The 25056-nt window shown below is 37.1% G+C and overlaps 1 protein-coding gene across 1 annotated transcript in view; it reads right to left on the minus strand.

Annotated features, from left to right (window-relative positions):
* PSMD1 (proteasome (prosome, macropain) 26S subunit, non-ATPase, 1) overlaps window positions 1-25056 on the minus strand; it is an 80643-nt gene that overhangs the window by 408 nt on the left and 55179 nt on the right. Inside the window, exons 19-25 of the mRNA XM_010837099.1 lie at window positions 23322-23438; window positions 16656-16758; window positions 10956-11125; window positions 9201-9293; window positions 7204-7290; window positions 6489-6635; window positions 1762-1917 (exon numbers count right to left, since the gene is read on the minus strand). Coding sequence (XP_010835401.1) covers window positions 1771-1917; window positions 6489-6635; window positions 7204-7290; window positions 9201-9293; window positions 10956-11125; window positions 16656-16758; window positions 23322-23438 — 864 coding nt within the window. The 3' untranslated portion in view covers window positions 1762-1770. The remainder of the gene's footprint in view (window positions 1-1761; window positions 1918-6488; window positions 6636-7203; window positions 7291-9200; window positions 9294-10955; window positions 11126-16655; window positions 16759-23321; window positions 23439-25056) is intronic.

Below are 25056 nucleotides of genomic sequence, written 5' to 3' on the forward strand. Positions count from 1 at the left end.
TCCCACCTCGCACTGCCCCAAAGACACTAGATGCTGAACTTTAAAACTAGCCCCTAGGGACTTTCCTGGCGGTCCAATGGTTAAGACGTCACACCTCCACCACAAGGGGCACAAATTTGATCCCTGGTCTGGGAACTAGGATTGTGCATGTGGCCTGGTGCAGCCAAGACATAACAAAATAAACAAAAAAACCAAGCTCCTAACCCTGCTGATACAGTCCCAATATGCCAGTTTGTACTAAGACAGACTATAGGTTTCAGATTCTTATTGGACTGAATGTTTTGCCCTTTTAAAAACTAACAAGAATCCAATTTCCAACTGAAAACTTCTACGCCATCTGGTAGTTCACGGCCCTGAAAGACTTAATTGGGAGGTTTTCAGTAAGGGATTGTGAAAGGCTGCCAGGGGCTAACGTGAGCTCAGTTCTGCACACAAACTGAGAGCTCAGGGTATTAATACTGCTGTGTGCTGGTTGGGTAAAGCTTAGGAAACCAGCAAGAGCTGAAAGGTAATTTTCAAAAGCAGGAATAGAAGTTATCAATCTGAAAATTGTCTCCTGGGGGCCTGACTATATGTTGCTACTAAGAGCAGGGTTTCTGCCTTAATTATTTATCTGAGAAAGCTTTAATTGTAACTTATGAAGCTAGATCTGCAATATGACATTTAAAATGTATTTTTCCTTTGTCATAACGATACTATTCTTATCTTCTTTGAAGAGTACAATTCATGTTTGTTTTATAACCTATTTGTCCTACGGTGGGATTAGAGAACCTTGATTATACAGTTTGTGCTTAGTTGCTCGGTGGTGTCCGACTCTTTGTGACCCCATGAACTGTAGCCCTCCAGGCTCCTCTGCCCATGGTGATTCTCCAGGCAAGAACACTGGAGTGTGTTGCCATGCCCTCCTCTAGGGGATCTTCCCAACCCAGGGACTGAACCCAGGTCTTCTGCACTGCAGGTGGATTTTTTAATCTTCTGAGCCACCAGGGAATTGCATCTTCAAATATGTAACACCCATTTGAAAAAAAAATAGAGGAACAGAATGATAATTTTGTGAAATTGCAATCTTTTGCACCTAAAAATCCCCTTCGGTTAGGAAACTAGCATAATAATTATCTTTTTCAACTGGACAAAGCTTTGTTTACAGTCTAACTGACCACAAGTACCAATAAGCACTATTGTCTTATACATATTAGATGTTCAGTAGCTTCACTGAATAAATGAATTGTAAGGCTTTTAGAGCCCGAAGTATTACCAAAGGAAAGAGAGAAGAATCATGAGAAATTCAGACTTGTGCTACTCAAAGTGTAATCTACAGAACAGTGCCAGTCCACAAACTATAACTGATCCACAAGAAGGAGCTTACATCAGAATGGAAATCAACTCCATTACTGAATAGACAGACAGTTCAGTTATTTTTTGGGGGGGTTAGAGAATAGCAAGGCTTTTTGATGAGCGAAGCACTGAGTTACATTCTGGAGCAAGCCCCTTCCTCAGGGACCTATGAAAACAGTTTGCAGATCAGCCACTTTGAATAGAACTGGCAGAACACTAGACTAGGGGAAGAGAATCAAGAAAAAAAGAAAAAGGAATTGGTGGTTACATATTCAGGAAGAGGTCAAATAAAGAGAAGTTTTAATGTCATTTACACAAATAGGGATTAAGAACAGAAGGGCAAAGTGAGATCACGTCCTTGTAAAAACATTTGTGAAGAATCGACAGAGAGACTTCTCGCGGTATACAATTTTGCTCCACACGCACCTCTGGTCCTTAGTCATCAATATACTCAAATGGTTCTGGAGGTTCTGGTTCTTGTTCTTCCTCCTCGATTTTTGGGCCATGAGCTGCCACGGGTTCCACCAGCTCTTCAATGTCTTCACTGGTATCCTTCAGAATGATGATGCCTCCAATGGACAGCTATTAAACAGAGCAAAGAATGAAGATGCTCAAGCTCCACTCATATTTCCAGAATGCTCCACAATCTTGAGTGCATACTTGTTAAATGGTACCCCAAGAGAATGAGAATGATTTGGAAGTAGAAAACTGGAACTACACTCTCCTAGATGACAGTCAGGAAACTTGGCATTTGTCCCTGTGTGAGGCTACACCAGTAACTTAACTTTTCAACTGTAAGATGGGGCTAATAATATCTTCCTCATCTATTCCTTCAGGTTAGTCTGAGGACTGAACGTGGACAGCACTGCCAGTGTATATAACAAAGGATAAAGATAACTGTCGGCTATAAGAGTATCCTCCAATTTAATCCAATGGCTCTGGAGGGTGGAACACGCAGTGTTGCTCTGTTTGGATGATGCATCCCGATTTAAGAAGCATTACCTAGTACTGTACTAGCCTTAGCTGGACTGCAGGGAAAATGTTTACTATCCAATGAGGCACTCTAATGCTGTGCTACTTAACATGTGGTCCTGGGCCAGTAGCATCATTATCATGTCAGAGCTTGTTAGAAATGCAGAAAACTTAGCCCTACTTTAGAATTCTGAATTTGTGTTTAACAAGATCCTCAGGTGATTTTTACGCATGCTAAAGTTTAAGACACACAATCTAATAGATCCTTTTATCATTTGTGTGAAAAGCATCATTTTGGACACAAAAGACAATTTATAAATGAAAAGAGTATTTTTCTCCAGAAATTTTAGAATGACAGAACAATATAAATATCACAAATATCTGAGTGTTTTTCATTTTAATCTACAAATCGTTGTGATGCAAGACAGTGAAAAACTAGATGGGAAATAAAAGGGAAGTAGAATGTAGAAGCAATTCTATTACGCCCTCTCCCAAACATATTAGCAAAAGGTAAATTCAAGAGCCAAACTGTTCGCCCATCTCTGGTGTACCAATCTTATTCTATTTGCTTGCCTGTGTCAAAGGAAATGGAAAGCTGCTCTCTCTAATTAAATCAGTCAACAGTGGAGGGCACATCTGGAAAAAACACATTTCTACCAAAGCACATTACTGGGAAGGAAAAGAAGCCCAAGCACATTAGTCAAATGATTCACATATGTATAAGCATCTCTGCGGTTCAACCTAATCTAATTTTCCCATCAGAACCCTGCTCTGCCACGCTAGAAAACTGGTGTGCCTGCATGAATTTCTAAACTATTTCCCCTGTCTCAATACACACATATCCATACATATTAATCTATAACCCTTTTCCTTAAAAAGTTTTCTTGAAAAAAACCATTTTATGAATGGTCCCTGACTTTACTACCAATATTCACCCAAGAACAGAGTTACTTGGCCACTATCTTAATACTTCATGGTCTAAAAGTGTGTATGAACCTCTAAAGGACCAATGGAGAGTCAGCAGAGGCCTTCCTGCATTTTGGAAACAATGGCTCTATGTTGTAACAGTACTATTTCGTGCTTAACTGGAATCCTCCAGCCCAAATCCTGCAGTATAACCAACATATAGGAAGAGCTTTTTATACCTACATGGTTTAGATTTATTAATGCCTTATATGTTAGAGAGTTCACACATTCTCTAATCAGAAAATAAGATATACGACAGTCTGTTTTCTGAGAAGGCTAGTGACAACTGAAGACAGAGACAATGGGACACTTCCTGCTGCCAAAAGCTCCATACTCTCTGTAAGGCGTCTTTTAAGATGGACAGGAAACAGTAGGAATGCAACCCATTTTCAAGATTAAACCCAATGTCTGAGGAAGGACCTGATGACCCTGCCAGCAGGGTACTAGAGGAGATGAGTCAGGGGGCACTCTTTTCTTCACCACAAACACACAGAGGCAGTCTTTTTTCCAAAATTGAGATATAATTCACATAATATAAATTAACTCTTTTAAGTATACAATTCAGTGTTTTTCATAAGTATATTCATAGAGTCATAAAACCACCTCCACTATCTAATTCAAGAGCACATTCTGATGAATGTTTAATCTAAAAGAAATTCTGCATCTATTAGCAGCCAGTCTTCATTTTCCCCTACTTCCAGCCCTTGCAACCATTAAAACAACTTCTGTTTCTATGGATTCCTCTGTTTTGGACATCTCAAATAAACAGAATCATACAACATGTGGTCTTTTGTGTCTGGCTTTTGTCACGTAGGATAATGTTTTTAGGTTCAAACATGGTGCGGTATATATCACTATGTCATTTCTTTTGGATGAATAAAATTCCATTGTGCATATCATTTTTATTTATTCACCCACCACTTGATGGACATCTGAGTTGTTTACACCTTTTGGCTATTATGTGTAAAGCTGATATAAACATCAGTGCACAAGTGTTTGTGTGGACATGGTTTTCATTCTCTTGGGCATATACCAAGGAGTGGAATTGCTGGGTCATATGATATGCCCGCATTTAATTTTTCAAGGAACTGTCAAACTGGTTTCCATAGAGGCTGCAACAACACTGTACACTCCTACACCAGTGCCATCTGAGGGTTCCAATCTCCCCACATCCTTGCTAACTTTAATCTAAAATTTACTGTCTGCCTTTTTGATTACAGGTATATTAGTAGGTATGATGAAGCATCTCCTTGTGGTTTTGATTTACATTTCCCTTACGATGAATGACGTTGAGAGTCTTCATGTGCTTTTAGCCATTTGTAAATCTTTTTGGAGAAATGCCTATTCAAATCCTTTGCCCATTAAAAAAAAAAGTTATGTTTTGTGACTTTTCTAGAGAGTATTTTTGTTGTATGTGACCACTGAAATCTCTCAGTTATCTGACTGGACAGCTAATAACTAGTGAGGAAGATCCTTATATACTGGGAATAAGTCTCCCAGTCTTTGCTGAGGGGCTATGTGTATGACTGGGGTCCTACCAACAGCCAGCCAGGCACAGACATAGGAAATATATTTCCTCTGATTTGAGCAAAGGTTTAACAATCATTTAAGTTCCAGCTGAGGCAAACCAGCCTCCTCATATGGTGTCATGACACTGAGCATATACTTTGCTGTCTTTAGTTCTTCATAACTGTCAAAATCACTGCGTATCTTGTGTGTGCTTAAAGTGTTCACTGGTTGTGTACTAATACAGCTGTTCTGGCAAAAGCAGTTTTGAAAGCATGCTGTTAGAATATATTTTCTAGAAACATGTCACTTAGGTGAGCTGGGTTGCAGATTAGACAGTGACTAATATAATGTGTCCACTGGTGAGTGAGTAAAAGTCGCTCAGTTGTGTCCAACTCTGCAACCCCATGGACTGTAGCCCACTAGGCTCTCCTCTGCCCATGGGATTGATTCTCCAGGCAAGAATACTGGAGTGGGTTGCCATTCCCTTCTCCACTGGTGGTTCTAACAATTCATTCATTCAACATTACAGGCCAAGTAGTATTGGGTCCCAGTAATGCAAGATTAATAGGAGGTGGGAGAAGACCTTCAAACTGTTCTATCCTTCCTGGCCTGACTGCTGCTACCCACAGAAATGACTTGTCACCATCACCAAGTAATAGCTACTGACTGAGGATTTACCACTTATAGATATTGTTTTAGGTATTTCACACATAACAACCTATTTAATCTTAACAATATTCCTGAGTGGTAGGTAATATCACCATTCCAATTATTAGATGAGGAAACAAACAGGAAGCAATTTAAGGAGCTGTCTGTCACACAGCTAAGACATGGCAGAGCTACAATATAAACTCAGTTCCACCCAGTTCCAGCTCTTCCATTAAATACAGCTATCTTCCATCCTCTGCCCTTGTTTCCTGATAATCTAGTCGGGTAAGACCCTGATTCACAATTGTGAGTAAGAGTTGTCACCACCAGCAGGGAACACCTTCAAGCCAATGAGAATGGGTTTACTTTTCCAGAAGAATCTAGAAATCTTATCTATGACATTTCAGATTGGTCCAGGATTTGAATGTACTAAGTGTATCTACTAATGGTTCTCCAATTTGCAAGATATAAGAACTCAAAAAAGAAAGACATTACCATGCTCAAATTTCTGATCAGCATTTGTTTCTAACACGAAACTTTCTGCCCTAGAATAAATTAAGTGGCATGAAGATCCTTTTCTAATTGTAAAACAGAACACTCTTGTGCTTGTGATTTAACTGTATATGCTTGTATACAAGCTTGTATACGCTTGTATATTACGTTGTTCAATCACATTCTCATGAGTTAGGGATCATAATTCTTATTTTATAGTAGTGAAAACTGATGGAGAGAGGATTAGTTCTTGGCTTAAGATTACTCAGGCTGAAAGTGGTAGAATCAGGATTTAAACTCAGGATGTCCAGCTCCAGAGTCCATGGTCCTAATCACTATGCTGTATTAGTAACTCTATGATGTAAACCTTTGGTAGATGAACGGTTACACAAAAGTCAAGAATCCAAATCTGTATGAATGGAAGGGTATGTTCACTTTTGCTAAGAGATTTATTAGTACTAGAGAGCTGTTTCCAACATTTGGGCAATTTATCTTTCTCTATAAAGATTCCATTGCCTTAGAGATTAACATCCTACTGGTATAACTAAGGGCAATTGGTAACTTACTGGTTTGAAAGGCTGGTATCTACAGGTCTCCAGCATGCTTAGGACCTTAAGCTGGGCAGGCATAACTCGGGCTGGGTTATCCAATAACTGGAAGTTTGGCTCAGGTTCTTTTTTCTTCTCTTTTTCTTCCTTTTTCTCTGCTTCATCCTGCGGGGGAGGGAAAAAAATATAGTCCCATAAAGGTTCACTTCTGTTTTACAGCACTGTTTAATAAATTTACTGAGCAACTATCAGGTGCAAAAGGTAGTTAGGATTAGATATAATGGAAATAGAACCAAACTGATACCAGACTCAGAAGACAGAGATGATAACTGCTTGGGGTGAGAGTGATATTTAACTTAATTGAAAAGGGTAAGAAGATTTTTCCATTAGCAGAGATATTTAAATAAATGATGTTGCCTTTGCCTGAAAGGGCTTTTCTTTCTCCTACCATCACCGCACTGTCTGATGAAAATCCTACTCTGCCCTTCAAAACCCATTTTAGTTGTCATTCCTTCCAAGAACTCATTCTTGATTTGTACCCTACTATTATCCCCACGAATGAGTTTAATTTCTAAAGTCTCTTTCAAGTAAAATTTTATGAGTTTCCATGCTTGGAACAGGATAATTATTTAAAGAACTCAAGAACAAGGTATAACAACGTTCAACTAAGGAAGAATCTGGACCATGATAGAGACAGCTACATCAACCCATATCACCAGAAAGTTATACCCACCACTTCCATTTTCTCCTCTTCCTTTTTTTCCTTTTCTTTTTCCTTCTTTTTAGCCTTGGCAGTTATAGATAACACAGCAGTGGAAACCTAGAGGAGTGAACAGAGTAAACTATTATAATACACAGGCTTCCCTGGTGCTTCAGAGGGTCAAGAATCTGCCTGCAATGCAGGAGACCCAGGTTCAATCCCTGGGTCAGGAAGATCCTCTGGAGAAGAGAATGACAACCCAGTCCAGTATTCTTGCCTGGAGAATGCCATGAATAGAAGAGCCTGGCAGGCTATAGTCACAAGGTCACAACAATTGAGCAACTAACAGTTTCACTTACACACAAACGCACAAGCCCAGTGAGAATTCCGTTCTACAATGCTGTTGTTTCCTGGTAGTAAAGAATCGAAAAGAACAAAATAATCTGGGAATATAAGGATAACTTACTGTTACAGTCATCAGGTAAATCTTTAGTTGCTAGAGGCTTGTGTCCAATATAGCTCTAAATTTTTTAATTGAAATCTGTAGTATACCTTGGATGTTAATTTGCTACGATAAGTTTCTGAGACAGAGATCTGGGTGCCACATCCTTTTTTACTTGATAGGGAAAGCACTGGAAAACAATAATTTTCTCCAAACCTGGTTGTAAAGCTCTTTCACTGGACTAGATGCCCTACAATGGTAACCCACAGTGGCTAAGTGGTTAACCTGGAATTATCATCCTTGATGGGTCTCACTGAAACCAGAAGTGAAACAGGGACCTTGAAAGGCTAGGCAGTAATTGTGTAAAGCTGCCCTTGTTTTAGACTCAAAGGTAGGGGGGCACCCTGAAACACAGCTGATGAATAAGATACACAGCTGATGAACAAGATGCTATTATCAAAGGACACTATCACCTACCACCTGGAAATTTCATCAATTACGTAATTATCCCTACTTAACCATAACATTCGGAGAAGGCAATGGCACCCCACTCTAGTACTTTTGCCTAGAAAATTCCATGGATGGAGGAGCCTGGTAGGCTGCAGTCCATGGGGTCGCTAGGGTCGAACACGACCGAGCGACTTCACTTTCACTTTTCACTTTCATGCATTGGAGAAGGAAATGGCAACCCACTCCAGTGTTCTTGCATGGAGAATCCCAGGGACAGGAAGCCTGGTGGGCTGCCGTCTATGGGTTGCACAGAGTCGGACACGACTGACGCGACTTAGCAGCAGCAGCAGCAACCATAACATTTACAGCAAACAATCAACTGGCTAATACGGAATATTCTCTTAAGAGAAAAAGTCATTTTCCTAAACCTGAAGTGTCATAAAGGATAATTTTACTGAGAAAACTACAGGGACAAGCACAGCTCTCAATTTTACCATAGTTTAACTGAATATCTTTATACTCATTGGGAGGACTATAAATCGGTTATATCCGTTTTGAAAGGAAATTCAGTTAATACTTATAAAAATGAACAATTTGCATTACTTTTGATCAAGCAATTCCACATCTAAGATCCTAACTTACAGATATACTTGTACAAGTGCACAAATACACAGGTATAAAAACTCTATCCCAGTCTCATCTGTAACAGTGATAAATCAGAAATAACCTTAAATGTCTATCAGATAAGGAACTGGTAAAACAATATACACACGAAGGGCTTGCTCTGCAGCTTTGGAAAAAATGAGATCAATACACATTAAAAGAACCGCTAAAATGAAAGCAGTAAGATGCAGAACAGCATGTAGAAAACATGATTTGTGGTATAAAAAGTATTGACATGTGCAGAAAAAACATTTGGAGGATTCACAAATTATGACTCCTGAAACATGGGACCTGGATGACCAGGAGAGAAAAGGGCTTTCACTCCATCTCTTGTGTAATGCTGGATTTGACCATAAGAAGTATTACTTTAAAAATACCTACTTTAAAACATAACAGTATTTAAAACAAACCCAAGTGAAACACTAAGCAGCTCCTATATAGGTACAAATGGTGCTCAAAGTAACAAAGAACCTACCTTTTCCTTTTCTTTTTCTTTTGGTACTTCCAGAGGGGCAGGATACGCAAATGTTGATGGTTTACAGTTTGATTTATATTGAACTTTCGGCATCTGAAGAAATAAGAGAATTCTTCCCCTTTATTAAAATAATCAAAATCAAGGTTTAAGGATTCTATACTCAAAATAAGCATACAGATGCAAAGGGATGCCAGAAGTTTCAATTCACATTAAATCACACAGCTATTCAATTATGTTACCACACTTCCCTTAAAGGCATCTGTCTTCTTTCACTGAGTTAGTTTTGAGGTGCTTTACAGAACCACTGTGGTTCCTATACTTTCTTGAAGCTCTGTGCCTTTGAACAGGCATCCCTTTCATTTTTCATTTTACCATGCACCCTGCTTCAGAGGGTTAAGTCCCAGTCATGGTGTGAGCATCAGATCAACTGTTACCTTTTTTGTAGTATCATCTGATTATCTAATCTGCACACCTAACTTCCACGTCCCTTCCTTACACTACAGAGTCTAGCATGAGCCTAATGGAAAAGTTGGCTTTGCATTACTTGGTGACCAGGTTTAAAGTTCTCTAGTCTGAAATTTTCTCTTTTACCCAATTTGCATTGATAGGGAATGGTAATAAGCACGACATTTACTAGGACAAGCAACCTTGTCTTTTCCATCCCACTTTCATTGTAAGGAATGGATATAGAGATCACAAAACTGTGTGCCGGAGGAAGAAGTCCCTAAGATTACACTGTATATTTAACCACAATGTTAGAGATTGGGAAACCAAAAGATTCTTGCTCTAAGAGAGCAAACTGCTCGATATATATATACAAGTAGTTAATATTGAAACATTTACAAGACAATTAATTGGCTATACAGCTATACTGAAGAAAAAAAAAATCAATCCAGTGAAACACTCAATCTTTATGTCATTTTTTTACCTAAAATTTTTCCACCTTGAAAACTTAAAGAATATTTTAACAACAGTGATGACCAAATGTAAGAGTTATTTAAAGGTCAGAAAGCCTCTGAGAGGATGGAAGACCAAGAAAGTGAATCACTGGGCCAAAGGACTGAGAAAGACACAAGTGAAACCACGACCCCTGCCTCGTTCCACTCCAAAACAGTGTGATGACAGGGAATGCATCACCTTAAGTCTTTGACTTATGTGACTAGTTTCATTCTATCACTGCCCCTGGCTCCTCACCTCCCTGGTCCTGTTTTGTCACTACCAAAGGGACATCTACCTATCTGGTTTTCCCTTAGTAACAATCCTTTCCTCCAGCAAACACTCTAGCATTGCATAACAATGGAACATACCCCTGTCTCTAACCTTCCTTTCTTAGTAAGGTTTAGTTTAGGTCTCCCTTGCCCAGATGGTTGCAACAGCATTGTAACAAATTTCCACTGATACGAGAATGATGTTTCTAAACTGCAAATCTCACCATGTCATTTATCTGCATGAAATCCTACAAAAGCTCTCACAGACGTTCAATATTAAATAAAATTCATCAATGATTATAAAGCCTTTGCCCCCTCTCACCATTTCTTAACTGATTTACCCAAGGTTACACTGTTAGTAAAGAGACTTAATTTTCAAAACTTCCACCAACACACTCCTCTCAGTAAGGTGACTCAGTCTGAGGGGAAAATATTTTATTAATAAGATGCCAACTAATCTTTAAGATTTTCATGAAAATCCTCATGAGTGGGTGGCGAACAGGATATAGTAAAGATATTCTATAAAACTGAGCTCTTGCAAACATACCTTTAAGTCTTTGTTCAGGCCAATGACACAGGTAGGGGTATAAGCCAATGACAGGAAGTGTGAAAGAGGAAACCAGAACCAGAACTGGGTAAAGACAAGCACGCCAACCACAGAAGGCATATGGGTGTGTCCAGTTCTGGACTGCAAGGAGATTGTGACATTATGTCCACCTGCAGAAAAGGACAGAAATCATGAACATGAATCTAGCAGAGCAAACTACAATTTCTAAGTACTGCACTAGAAAAGAATTTGGTGATTAGTTTGAGAGTATAGTTCATAAAATCTAATATGAAGTCACTGGAATTAGCCAGTGATCTATCAAGGGTCTCCAAAAGGAAATGTTGGACTCAGGGTAATCGAAAACTTCTTTACACACACACACACACATACATACACACAAACATACACTAGGCATTTTTAAAAAACTAAGCCTGAAGGAATCAGAACTTATACGTTAAATTAAATATTAATCTATATTGTACACTGGCTTTTAATGTACAAACTAAAAGTAAAATTTTAGTACATGTCATACAACAGCATAAGACAAGAGGTAGATACTGTTTGCTTCTTTTTGTCTTTCTGCTTTAGTATTGTCTGAACGCAGGTAGCACCAAGATTAACTAGGCTTGTGATCTTATACAAATCATTTTACCTCTAAAAGGTTTTTTTTGCCCCATTGGCAAAATGAGAGTTTGAATCTGACCATCTGCACTAGAGCACTACCATGAAAAAAGAAAAATTTTAATATCGAATCCTTGATTTGATTTAAAAAATTTTTGGAGGAAGCATAATATATAAAACAAATCAGAGCTAATTCTATTAAATTAGAAGAGATTTTGGGCTTGAACCTGACCTATTAATCTACCAGCTGCCATGTCTCCTAGACTATCCCCTGAGGGAGTATAGAGAAATACAGTTTGAAAGCCAGTAAAGAAGAACTAAGGTCCAAGTGTCAGTTAGCTACATCTTTACAGGCCCTCATAAGGCTGAGATTCTAGGATGCTCTGGAGGTTGCAAACATGAATGTCTTTAGGACAGGTCAGGTAAACAAATGAGAAAGCAGTATGGTTGAAGCAAACGGAAAAGTTCGTATCATATTTAAAGAGGACATGTTACTCGGGGTGTAGGTCCATGGTCATCATGTAATTTTGTTTTTAAAAGTGCACTTGAATCCGGATTTCTGACAAGTATTTGCAGATTTTGCTAGGCAGGCAAAAACACGTGTTTAAGGCAGATATGGCCCACGGGCTACTGTGTTGCTGCCTCTGGTCTACAGTCACAGTGTTAGTGTTAGACCCCAGAACTCAAGATGTGAACTTTGTACTTCATATAATGCAGCCTATGAAAACAGGGCTTGTTTGCGCCTAGTCAACATCCTAATCTGAATTCCAATTGTGGATCTCCATTGTTTGATTCCACTTCATCTCAGTATCTCACAGATGTCTTCACATTTTGCTTGGAATCAGGAAGTGAATACAAACTTAAACCAAAAAGCATTTTAATTTTTTGTAAGAATCAGGGTTCTACTGTTCAACCAAATAACCTAGATTTTTTCGTTACTCCTTTATAGATATTTCATTTACAATTTTACCTAGAAAAAATCAGGTATACTTTAAATGTATTTTTCCAACAGGAATGAGTTCTACTTTTACTGTTGGCTTATATTCCTCCCCATTCTGACCTCATATTCACAGATGCTTACTACGGATTGAGAATTCTGAACAAAATGCTGAAAAAGATTCCAAGCAGCTCCAATCTAGTGAAGATGGATAATTTGATAATTAAAATAAGGCATAAAAGTATTATGACAGACATAAAGCTAGGCCCACCTAACCCATGGCAGAGGCTGAAGAGGGTAGAAGGGAAGGAAAGGCTTCCTAGAGAATGTGATATTTGACCTGTTTTGAAGCTGAATTTCCTTTTATTTCAATGAAATCTATCTTCTTCAGACTTAGAAACTAAACCTGCCTTTTGTTCTAACAGTGTGAGATTAATATAAAACAAGGGAAAGTTTATTTTACTGATAGTATTTGCACAGTTTTATAAACTTCAACTATAAACTTTCTTAATCTCCAGCTTTTCTCCATGAAGAGACTAAATCATTGAATGAGTTCTCATAAACTTCAACTTCACTCATTTCTTTGAAGTTTCCCTCTCCGGATTTTCTCTATTACCATTAACTTCTGAGACAAATCACAGTACTAAAATTTTTTCTAAAGCAAAGTGAAAAAGGGAAAGGAAATAATTTTATGCTCCTAATAGTGAACATGGCACTACAGAACTTTTAATAACACTAAAAAGAAATGGAAAGAAGCACCAAAATTTAATTGGCTCATCACAGATCAAACAGACACAAAAAAAGTGGCAGAAGGAGAGAGGGGTTCAAAGAGGAAGGAGGGGAAAACACAGAGAGGACTTCTAGTAGAGATGGCAGAATAAAGCTAAAATAAAGAATTGTTCTCTCCCCAATTCCTTAACAAATGACTCTGATTTAGTAAAAATCCAATGAATGAATGAGTAAAGGGTTGAAATGTAAAATCATAAAATTCAAAACAAAGCAGCTAAAAGAAAAAATAAAAGATTATGGAATGGTAAAACGTTACTTCTAAATCCTATTTAAAAACCAATTACCAAAAATAGTCAATCTGAAAAGGCTATACACTGTATGATTCCAACTGTATAACATTCTGGAAAAGGAAACACTAAAGCTAAGAGATAGCAAAAAAGATTAGTGGCTGCTAGGGGACTGGAGATAGGAGGGAGGGAGGGATGAAAACGTAGAGCACAGAGGATTTTTAAGGCAGTACAACTATTCTGTATCATACTGTAAAGGTGGATACATATCATTATGCATCTATCAAAACCCACAGAGTGAACCTGAATGTATACTAGAGACTGACAAAATCCAGTCAGTTAAGTGTCAAGTCTTAGTATAGATACCCTGGAAAAAGCAGCAGCAAAAAAGAAATGGTGGTAAGCAAGAATTCATTTAAACATGAATCTAAGACTAAACTGAGAACTATAATTTCACAAGAGAATGTATTTGTTATGAGCCATGACAACGAATCACAAGCTGGAATCAAGACTGCTGGGAGAAATATCAACAGCCTCAGATATGCAGATGATGCCACTTAAATGGCACAAAGTGAAGAGGAACTAAAGGGCCTTTTGATGAAGGAAAAAGCTGGCTTAAAACTCAATATTCAAAAAAACTAAGATCATGGCATCAGATCCTATCACTTCATGGCAAATAGATGTGGAAAATGTCAAGAGTGTCAGATTCCATTTTCTTGGGTTCCAAAATCAGTGCGGATGGTGACTGCAACCACAAAATTAAGAGATGCTTGCTCCTTGGAAGAATAGCTATGACAAAACTAGACAGTGTATTAAAAAGCAGAGACAACACTTTGTTATCAAAGGTCCATATAGTCAAAGCAACAGTTTTTTCAGTAGTCATGTACGGATGTGAGAGTTGGACCATAAAGAAGGCTGTGAAGAGTGTGAAGCGAAAATCACTCAGAGAATTGTGTCCAATTCTTTGCAATCAAATGGACTGTAGCCTGCCAGGCTTCTCTGTCCATGGAATCCTCTAGGGAAGAATACTGGAGTGGGTAGGCGTTCCCTTCTCCAGGGGATTTTCCCGACGCCAGGGTCTCCTGCACTGTAGGTGGATTCTTTAACAGCAGAGATACCAGGGAAGCCAAAAGAAGGCTGCATGCTGACGAACTGATGCTTTTGAACTGTGGTGCTGGAGAAAACTCTTGAGAGTCCCTTAGACAGCAAGGTGATCAAACCAGCCAATCCTAAAGGAAATCAACCTTGAATATTCACTGTAAGGACTGATGCTGAAGTTGAAATCCCAGTACTTTGGCCACCTGATGCAAAGAGCTGACTCACTGGAAAAGACTCTAATGTTGGGAAAGATTGAGGGCAACAGAAGGGGATGACAGAGGATGGATGGATGGATGGCATTACTAACTCAATGGACATGAGTTTGAGCAAACTCTGGGAGACAGTGAAGGACAGGGAAGCCTGTCGTGCTGCAGTTCATGGGGTAATAAAGAGTTGGACATGACTTAATCACTGAACAACAACAATGACAATGTAAGTATAACATAAAAACCTTGAAAGGTGGCAAAGAATGAGAAGGAAGAAACTATGGCATGTCAATGTCTGTAATGTTTATAACCACAGGAAAAAGAGAATCAATATTGTCAAGAACTGAAATGGTTTACTTCATCTGAAGTATCCATAGAATATTTTCCTTATTTATATACAGCTGCAATAACCTATTTTTAAATTGAAAAGAGAAAAATATAAACTGTACCTTAAACACTAAAAATTTAAGCAGAAAACTCTCAACTTCTTGGAAAATTAAAACAAAACAAATGCCATTAGACAAATGGATTAAAAGAGAAGAGTATTTGCCTTAGAAACTTAGAAAACTGCACTAACATTACAAAAAAAAAAAAAGAGAGAGAGAGAGAGAAAAGCAAATAAGAGTCAAGCCAAAATAATCTAGGGGGCAGAAAGACTAACAGTAGCATATAAACAAATATGAAGAGAAATCTAATAAACTTAATCAAGAAAAAGGTAAAACAATCAAATTAGAAGGGAGACAGATTTTTTAAAAAGCCTCATCTATAAGGGAGATTACCTAAAATTATAAAATAAGGACACTGAAAATCTTGCTATGACTAAAAAATACTCCAAGTGGAAAATATGAAGAGGTTAACCAAAAAAACCTAAGGTATCAAAACATTCAGCTTCTTTTCCTGATCTCATTCACTAGAAATATAAACACATTTCTAGTTGACCAATAAAACAGTGGTAATAAATATGGTTAACAGTTATTAGAAGAAATTAAGATAACTAATAAGTTTGAGAGCTCACCTAATAATAGAATTACTATGAAAACCTTGAGATACTATTTTTTACCTTCCAAATCAGCAAAGATTAATAAAAAAGATTATACAATTTTTTATTTTTATGTATAATTCATATATTATATACATGCCTAGGGTACAGTTAGAGAAAGAATCTCACTGAGTGAAATATCACCAATAATAACAAACAGTTAAAGAGTATGCTGCTAAATAAACCCAAAATCCAAGGTCCTAAAACACACCATTCTATCTTGAAAAATCAGCCCATTTCTTTTGAAACAAACCATAGCGTAGTAATGACGAATGTGAATTCAGGAGCCGGTACAATGTGCTATGCATATGAGGCAAATATTGCATGTACCTCACTTTAGGATGATTTGGCTGCTAGAATTTATCTAAAACTTATTTTCCTCAAAAAATTTCCAATGTCAACTTGTTTAAAACTGATACATACTACGAAAATCAAAGGAAAAAAATCAGCCAACACTCATCAAACACTTTACTAAGGTACTGGGATGGTTTTAATTGCTTTACATGTATTTTTAATCCTCCCAACACTATGAGGTAGACTCTACAAGACAAGAAAACAGACATAAAGAGGGGAACTATAGCTAGGACTGTAAAGTAACTGGGATTCAAACCCTGACAGTTTGCAGCCTTAACTGTACTAAATTATTTCTATGAACTGCAGATTCCAAATTTTCTCCAGAAATAATTTGTCTCAGACTCAATTTCTACTTTGTCATATAGTCAGAAAAGATATTTCATTAGATTTAAAGAGATAAATAAATGTGGAAGATTTAAAAACATTTACCTGCGTCCAGTATGCCCTGGGCCAGAATAGCGCCAAACTTGGCCATGACATCATCATGTTTATCATTGATGACTTTGGAATACAGCTGTCTGAACTGATTCACCTGAAGGAACAAGAAAAAGAATTACAGCCTAATTCTATTCCCTTGCTGTGTGATTTTAGAGCAGGGAACAGACTGCTCAAGTGGTAATGAAACCTCAATTCTGATTCACAACATGCAAAGAGAGGGGGGTCTGGACCAGATTTGACGGCAGACCTGTCCCATGGTTGAAGCACAGATGTCACGACTTTTCTGGTATCAGAGCACCAGTTCTGTTTTCAATCCTCATTCCACAGTGGATGATTCAGACTCGGGGGAATGCTGAATGCGATTTTGTACTGCACCACTGTTAGTCAGCAGGCTGAAACTGTGTGAGTGAACACAGGCTTTCGCTGCACTGTGCACTAGGGCTATTCTGCTCACCATCCACCTACAGGGCTCCTATGGGGCACAGTCCTTCCATTCTACCCTAAAACAAACTACTCTTCACTGCAGCTGCATGAGTATGTTTTGGATTTATATTCACACATACAATACAGATTTTCATTATGCACACACATTAACTTTTTGAGGAGTAATAATTACTCTTACCAAAAGAACACACCAAAAAGGAACACACATGCTGACACATTTCGGGAGGGATTATGGGTAATTTCTATTTGCTTCTTTATTATTTTCTGTACTTTCTAAAATTAACATACATTAACTTTTATAACTAGAAAAGAGGATTTATAAAATATATGCTCTTGTTAAAAGTACCTATGATTTTTGTGTGACAATAAAGGAAATATTTTATGTTTCTTCCATGTCTTACACTTTTCTTTTCCCACCAAGCACTTTTCAAACGGTAGGTACTGAGAAAGAAACCTGCTTGTTCAAGAAGGAATGATTATGGAGTTCCCCAAATCTGCCAAAAGCGGAAAACACCGAATTTGAGTTTCCTAACATAATGATTTTATCTACACTACATATTCTTTCAGAATCTCTTCTCCCTTCCGTTATCTTGGTCTGGGAGGCCACACTGCGCTATAATACAGAGTAATACAGGATCAGACGACACTGGCTTGTAAATACCTCTGCTCTAATAAGCTGTTTGGGTAAGTTCTTGATACTGATCTTTTCTTTTTTTTTTTGATACTGATCTTTTCTGAGTCTCAGTTTCTTCATGTCTACAGGGATTGTAACACCTACATGGCTGTTTTAAGGATCATATGAGGTAAAATATACATAAAGCAATGTGTAAAAGGCATTGTATAGTTCAATAAGCACGGCTGTCTTACTATACCAGAGAAGAATCCCACCAGTCCTCCATGACTATTACCTCTAACAAAACAATACTTCTTAAAATGGTGCTCACTCTCATTCATAGGCAGCAACAGAATGTGATGGGGAAAACAATGAGCTAACTGTGCCACTACCCAGCTTATGACCATTAACAAGCCACTTCTCTACATCTTACTTTCTCTAACTATAAAACCCTGCATGATGAGATCATCACCAAATTTCCTTCCAGCTTTAAAAATCCTAAGGTTTGATGCCTTTACTCTAGTTCAACAGGTCAAATTCCTTTGATTCTGAACTTATTTTAGAAGAACACTTACATTACCTTATATAGGATGGAAATTTTATGTGCTAACAGTTTATGAAATGGTTCATGAACTTATAAAAAGAAACACTGGACAAAGCACTGTATGTACATTATAAGGAAAAATTTAAATATAAAATCACACCCAAAATAAGAAGGCAACATCTGAAAGATGGAATTAAAAAAAAAATCAATACAAATACATAATAGGTTTATCCAATTAACATTAAGTAGACTAGTACTTAAAAAGCCAGTTTTTGTTCATCACTTAAAAATTTTTCTATTTTATTATTTATGCAGCAGTGACTTCATTTTCATTATTACAATTCTTCATAAAGAATTTCATGGCTAAGGATCATGATTTTCTGACTCAACTTCATCAGTATGAATAATATGGCCCCTACAGAAAACAAATTAGAATTTGTAGAAGAAAGTCATATTAACTTTCCATTTTATATCATGATAATCTCAAAGAAAAGATAATTAAATTTCAGACAATGCTGTGATCCATGCTTTCTGCTGTGCTTGATTAAAGTCTGCTGCTGCTGCTAAGTAGCGTCAGTCGTGTCTGACTCTGTGCGACCCCATGGACTGTAGCCTACCAGGCTCCCCCATCCCTGGGATTCTCCAGGCAAGAACACTGGAGTGGGTTGCCATTTCCTTCTCCAATGCATGAAAGTGAAAAGTGAAAGTGAAGTCACTCAGTCGTGTCCGACTCTTAGTGACCCCATGGACTGCAGCCTACCAGGCTCCTCCATCCATGGGATTCTCCAGGCAAGAGTACTGGAGTGGGGTGCCATTGCCTTCTCCGTGATTAAAGTCTACCCTCTCCAAATTCCTACATTTTAAATATTCGTCATGTTTTTAATTCTACACACCTTATACTGTTGCGGGGAAAAAAAATAACCCATGCTTGTATGCCACAGAGAAAAATAAAGGTAGGGGGGAGAAGGGAATAAAATTCCATTAAGTCTTTTCTGTTGTTACTTATCACCTAGGTATGTCTCTTCCTCTGTCTCTTTTTTCCTTCAGTTTTCCAGGATATAGAAATGAAACTGTACATCAGAGATCAATTTCAGAGGGTTTTTCTTGCCCCCTTTTATCTTTTTATAATAATACATTAGCTCTTATGACTTCAACTAGGGCTCTTAATTCCTTCCACAAAATCCTTGAGGCCAAATGAATTTTGGAATTCAGAATTCACAGTTAACAGGTGCATACACCATTAACTATGCAATAACCTCAGTGGAGTATGGGGGTAGTATCCCATAATTAACCAAATTAATATTTCTGAAGCAGCAAAATGACTGAATATTTTACTAAATGGGATAAAGGCTATAAACATGTTCATACAAGGTTAGATTTTACAGCCAAATGAGAGTTTAAAAACAAATAAAATTCTTAGTTTTTAGAGTTTTCTGGAATTGGAATTGCAGATAAAGGGCTCTGGACTTACATAATTTATCTGGACTGGCTCCTATTTTTTTCTTTAGTTCTGATTATTTCCCTATGTTCTCATCTTATCTCCAAATGACTTGCTATAATCTCAAACTTAATGTGACTAAAGTGAAAATTATCTTTCTTCTTTTTCAAGATATTCCTGGCAGTGCTATTATAATTTCCTCCTATCAACATAACAAATCATGTTTCTAGCTTCCTCCTCAATTTTATTAGCATAATTTTGTTCACGTTAGTTGCCTGTGCCTTATCTTTATATTACCACCAACACCTGTAGTGTCTAAATCCCCTTACTTAAGGCAACAGTATGTAATATAGATTTCTATTTACAAATGTGTTATACTGTAAAATGAACCTTATAAAAGTTGATGCTGATTTATTTTAGAACTGCAAAAGCTTATCAAACTTGGCCAAATATGATCCTACTTCCAAATGGGGTACCTGTCAGTGGTAGGAGAAGCTTCCTTGTAGCAGGTCTTAGGCTTGATGATATTGGGCAAGGATGAGCACTAGGTCCTATTCTTATACTTCAATATTTTTATCTGATGCTAGGTATGTTACTTGCTATATACATGTTCAAGTAACTGCTAACAGTGGCGTTCATTTAATAAGAAAAACAGAAGTAGATTCTTCATAAAGAGTTTGGTTTTGGAGACAAAATAACTCTCAAGATCTATAAAAGAACATTATTCTAGTTAAATGGTTCTGATCCTCTGGTATAACAGCTTTTTAAATTGGGTCTGTAATCACCCAAAAGGGTATACAGGTTCTTAGGCCTATGTTTGTGAGAGTAAGAAACCGGCAGAAGAAAAGCAAAGATGTACTGGAGTTAGTTCAACTAAGACCACAATATGTAGAGCTTAGTGAGCTTAAAGACAGCATTCTATAAAAGGATGTGATATAGATCACGATTACATAAAAAACATTTCCTTTGGAAATTTCCATTGAGAATCTCACAAAATGTCTCAGAAATATCTCTTCTGGATTCCTTTGAGGAAAGGGTTATAGTCTTGATTAAATTAACATGCAACTTTTGATTTCAAGACATTTTCACTTTATTTCATGGACTGGTTGTAACCTTGTGACTAGGACCCTGTAGCCTGGAGAACTTCTCTTCAAGCTTGTTAACAGTTGTTTCTTTTCAGCAATAACACATACCACCCTGAAAGAATATCTTTTTTTTTTTTTTGCCTCACTGTGAGGCTTGCAGGATCTTAGTTCCCTGACCAGTTTCTCTGCAGTGGAAGTGTGGAGTCCTAATCACTGGATCACCAGGGAATTCCCAATCAATGTTGTCTTCTTAGCAATTATCAGATAAAAGAGAGATGATATGAACTACAGTCTACAAAGCTCTTGATCATATGCTTCAGAGCAGAAAACAACAAAATAGAACTTAAACTCTAAGGATTTATGAAACTTTAAGGATTTATGAACTGAGTAACAATTTCACTGTAAGGGGTAGTGTTTCCAGAAAGAACATTTGTTGTATAAAGTTTTGCTTTTTTGTCCTTGGGGTACACATTTAACTTTCCCCCATGCAATTTATATTAATGGCATAGGCTACCAGGTATAACTACATTTCAACATTCTGAATCAATACCAAAGATTCTGATACAATGTGAAGATGGAATTGTGTTCCACATATTCACATCAGCTAAGACTTGGTTCAACAAATGTTTAAGAATGATTACAAAATAATAATTATTCTAATTGTTGCATTCTTTTTAACTTTTTCTAAATATGCAAAAGTGTTACTTATTAGTACTTGGCCATTGTTGGTACACAGTTTATGGTTATAAAATCAAATCAATGAAATTCTACAGCAGAGGATGGGAAGATGGTAAAACATTTGTCATGTTCATAATACATGAACATGAAAGTAACAGGCCAAAGTGAATAAATATCAGGGTATATTTCTGTTAGGGGAGATGCATTCCATGACCAAACTTCCTTCTTTAATGACATTACTCAGTTGGATAACTTCTAGCTAACAAAGATCAACAGACGATCAAAAGCAGACATAAAAGATGCAAAAACTACTCATATTATAACTGCTGTATTTAAAAACACAACCCAAAAAGAAACATGGTCTGTTTGAAAAGATGTTCTAGAAGTAATATATTATTAAAACAGGATGCAAAGTTTGATTCTATTTCTGCAATAATCCAGTTTTTAGAAGTCTTAGAAGTGATTTTGAAAGAGTAGAACTGGATTAAAAAAAACCCCAAAAAACAGCAACAAAAATGATAGCAACTGCTCAGAAACTGAAATTTATTAAACAAAGTTTCACAGAATAATCAATGAATTCTAAAATTATTTTTCTCCTTCACCCTCCCTTGCCCCCTTCCCAGTCTATCTACTTTGCTGAAAATAAATCTACCTGATGAGCAAAAAAGACAGTATACCAATGGCATTTTCTGTTGTCAATCTCTTTCACTGCTTCTCATACAGAAGCAGAAATAATACAAGCTTGTTAAATGCTCTAAGTTTAAATTAAGAATGAAAAGATCTGAAATTACTGCATAAACTATATACATCTATTACATTATGTCAAACATGGTAATTTTAGTATATGTAAATACGATCTATACATCATCTGTTTCTCAACAAAATGAGAAGTTCTGGCTGAGCTGCAAAGATACATTAGACACAAAAGTCTGAAATAAGGTCTGAGAGGAGAGCCCGTGAGATTTTAAAATAGATGCCTTGACATCTGTTATGGAGTCACCCACATGGTCTATGTGAGGACTAGATGATAGAAGGATATGTGAAAAGGACTTGAATGGGGAAAGCTGGGCTTTAAATCAGTCCTCCTAACTCCAAGCCTAGAAATGGGCTTCAGAGAGACTACGCCGTGGGCTTAATATAATCAGCGGTCACTGTGCACTGACATCTGACACATGAAGTGAGAGGCATTTGCTATTGACTGAGGCACAAGCAATGCAAGAGGGAGGGAGAAGAAAAGGAAGGAGGGAGAGAGAGGAAGAGGCAAGCAAAGCTGCAATGAAAATCTATTACAATCTGACCTGCAGGAGGGCAAAATATGTAAGAGTTGTGGATAAAGAAAGTCAGTCTTCCTGGAGTCACTTGAAACCCCGCCCAAGGGGTCTCCAATGAAGGCAACGACATTGCTACAGAGAATCTGGATGAGCTCTTTTCTTAACTGAGACTGTATACACTATATAAAGTGACTGCAGAACTTTTTATTGCCTCAGAGGATGAATCAAAAAAGTCATGGACCACTGAGTTTGTATCATGTATTAGAGGAACAGGTCATCCCACTGAACAAACTTTAAAAGGACAGCAGAAGGCAGAAATTAAAGTTGATTTTTATGATTTTGCCAACCTATGAGTTCCAATTTTTCAAGTATGGCTATGCAGCTGAATTAACAAAGTGACCATTAATTTATAAAAAATGCATTCAAAGAATATTATATACTTAAAGCTTTCCCATTCTCCTACTTCTTCACTTCCTATGCATTGTGTTCACAAAAGCTGAGGTAAAAATGTACTCAAGAGAAGATAAGCTACTAAAGAAAAGTCTGAACTAGTTCTCTCCTAGAGAATATTTTTGTCCGCTCACCTTTGGACAAGTGATTTCAGTCTGCTGGATCATGATGAGAGCCGAAGCTATGAGAGCTCCTTGCCTCACATAGTTCACAGGGTCATTTGTCATTGGTTCCAGCAAATTAATTGCTTCCTGAAAGCATAAAAAAAAACTTTTAATAAAGTTCATGTGGCTAAATTTTCAAATTAGTTACTGTCTTTCTAACACAATATTTCCATCTAACATTGTATTCACAAGTTAATTTAAGACTATTTGGATGTAATGGTCAGAACTGAGCATGCTTTAAGTTTCAATATAACTGATGGTAAGTGAAAAGGAAGCTTAGAGAACAGGAGTGCCCCTGTTTTCAGGTAAAAGAGGTCAGGAAGAAAGTAAGAAAAAATGAGATTAATGTTTGATAAACAATATTATTTTCCAGGTGCAGTGGAAGATATTTTATATATTTATTACATATTCAGGATGAAGAGGGTATATTCATCCTAAATATATAAAATACCTTCCACTAAAACAACAAGAGCAATAGAAAACAATCTTTATAAACAAAGAAACAGAAAGGTGAATTGCCAAAAATCACCTAAGTGTAGCAAACTCAGGCCAGTCTGACTCTGTATCCAACTTCTTTCAAATACTAGAGAAAGATAATATCTTAAGATGATTTTACAAAACCTAATTTAAAAAATTAAATAAATCAAATCTAAATCGAAACAAACAAAAAACAAACAGAACTCTGAAAACAAGATTTTACTTGCTAGTAGAATGGCAACACAAATTAAATCAAACAGGATTAGAACTGATTCCATGGTTATACTGTGAAAGACTATATATGGTGGAATTTTCCAAAATGTTTACCAGGATTTTCCCAATATTAAATTCTTCAGAATATCAGTTATATGAAAACAGGATTCCTTGATTAAAGAAGTTTGGGAACTCTAGCATACTATATATTAACCCCTCTTGCAGATTCAAAAATGTATCTAGCACATCAAGGGCTCCAGGAACGTATATATCATAACAAAAGGTTTAAGAAACCTAGTTAAAGGAACCGCTAGTAAACAGACTCATAGATTTAGAGAACAAACTTATGTTTGCCAGGGGAGAAGGGTGGGGAAAGGGATAGTTAGGGAGTTTGAAATTGACATGCACACACTGCATATTTAAAATGAATAACCAACAAGGTCCTACTCCTTAGCACAGGGAACTCTGCTCAATGTTATGTGGCAGCCTGGATGGGAAGGGAGTTTGGGGGAGAATGGATACATGTATATTTGTGGCTGAGTCCCTTTTCTGTCCACCTGAAACTATCACAACATTGTTAACTGGCTGTACTCCAAAATAAAATAAAAATTCAAAAAAAAAAAAAGAGAAAGAAACCACTAGAGCTTTGTATATTTGACCAGGAACTCTTTTGCTCTATTAAAACACTCTGCAGGAGCTTTGTTTAGCACCTCTAACAAGGTCCTTAGGTAAGTATAAATCTGGAAGAACAGAAGAATGAGTTTATATGATTATCAAACTTATTTTAATACAGTATGTAATTTCTCAAATGTCCTTTGTTTCAAAGCCAGGTAAATGAATTGAATCCTTTTTTGGGGGTGGGGAGTAATGATTTCCTTACATGTCAATTTATTTATTAAAAAAAAAATCAAGAGTGATTAACAGATAAACATCACATAAGTACATTCTTTCTCACTTCCCTGTAAAATGTAGTGCTGTTGTTTAGAAGAATAAGTTTTTCAAATATTATTCATAT

The sequence above is a fragment of the Bison bison genome, unplaced genomic scaffold (assembly GCF_000754665.1).
Source record: "Bison bison bison isolate TAMUID 2011002044 unplaced genomic scaffold, Bison_UMD1.0 scf7180017864068, whole genome shotgun sequence".
NCBI lineage: Eukaryota > Metazoa > Chordata > Mammalia > Artiodactyla > Bovidae > Bison > Bison bison.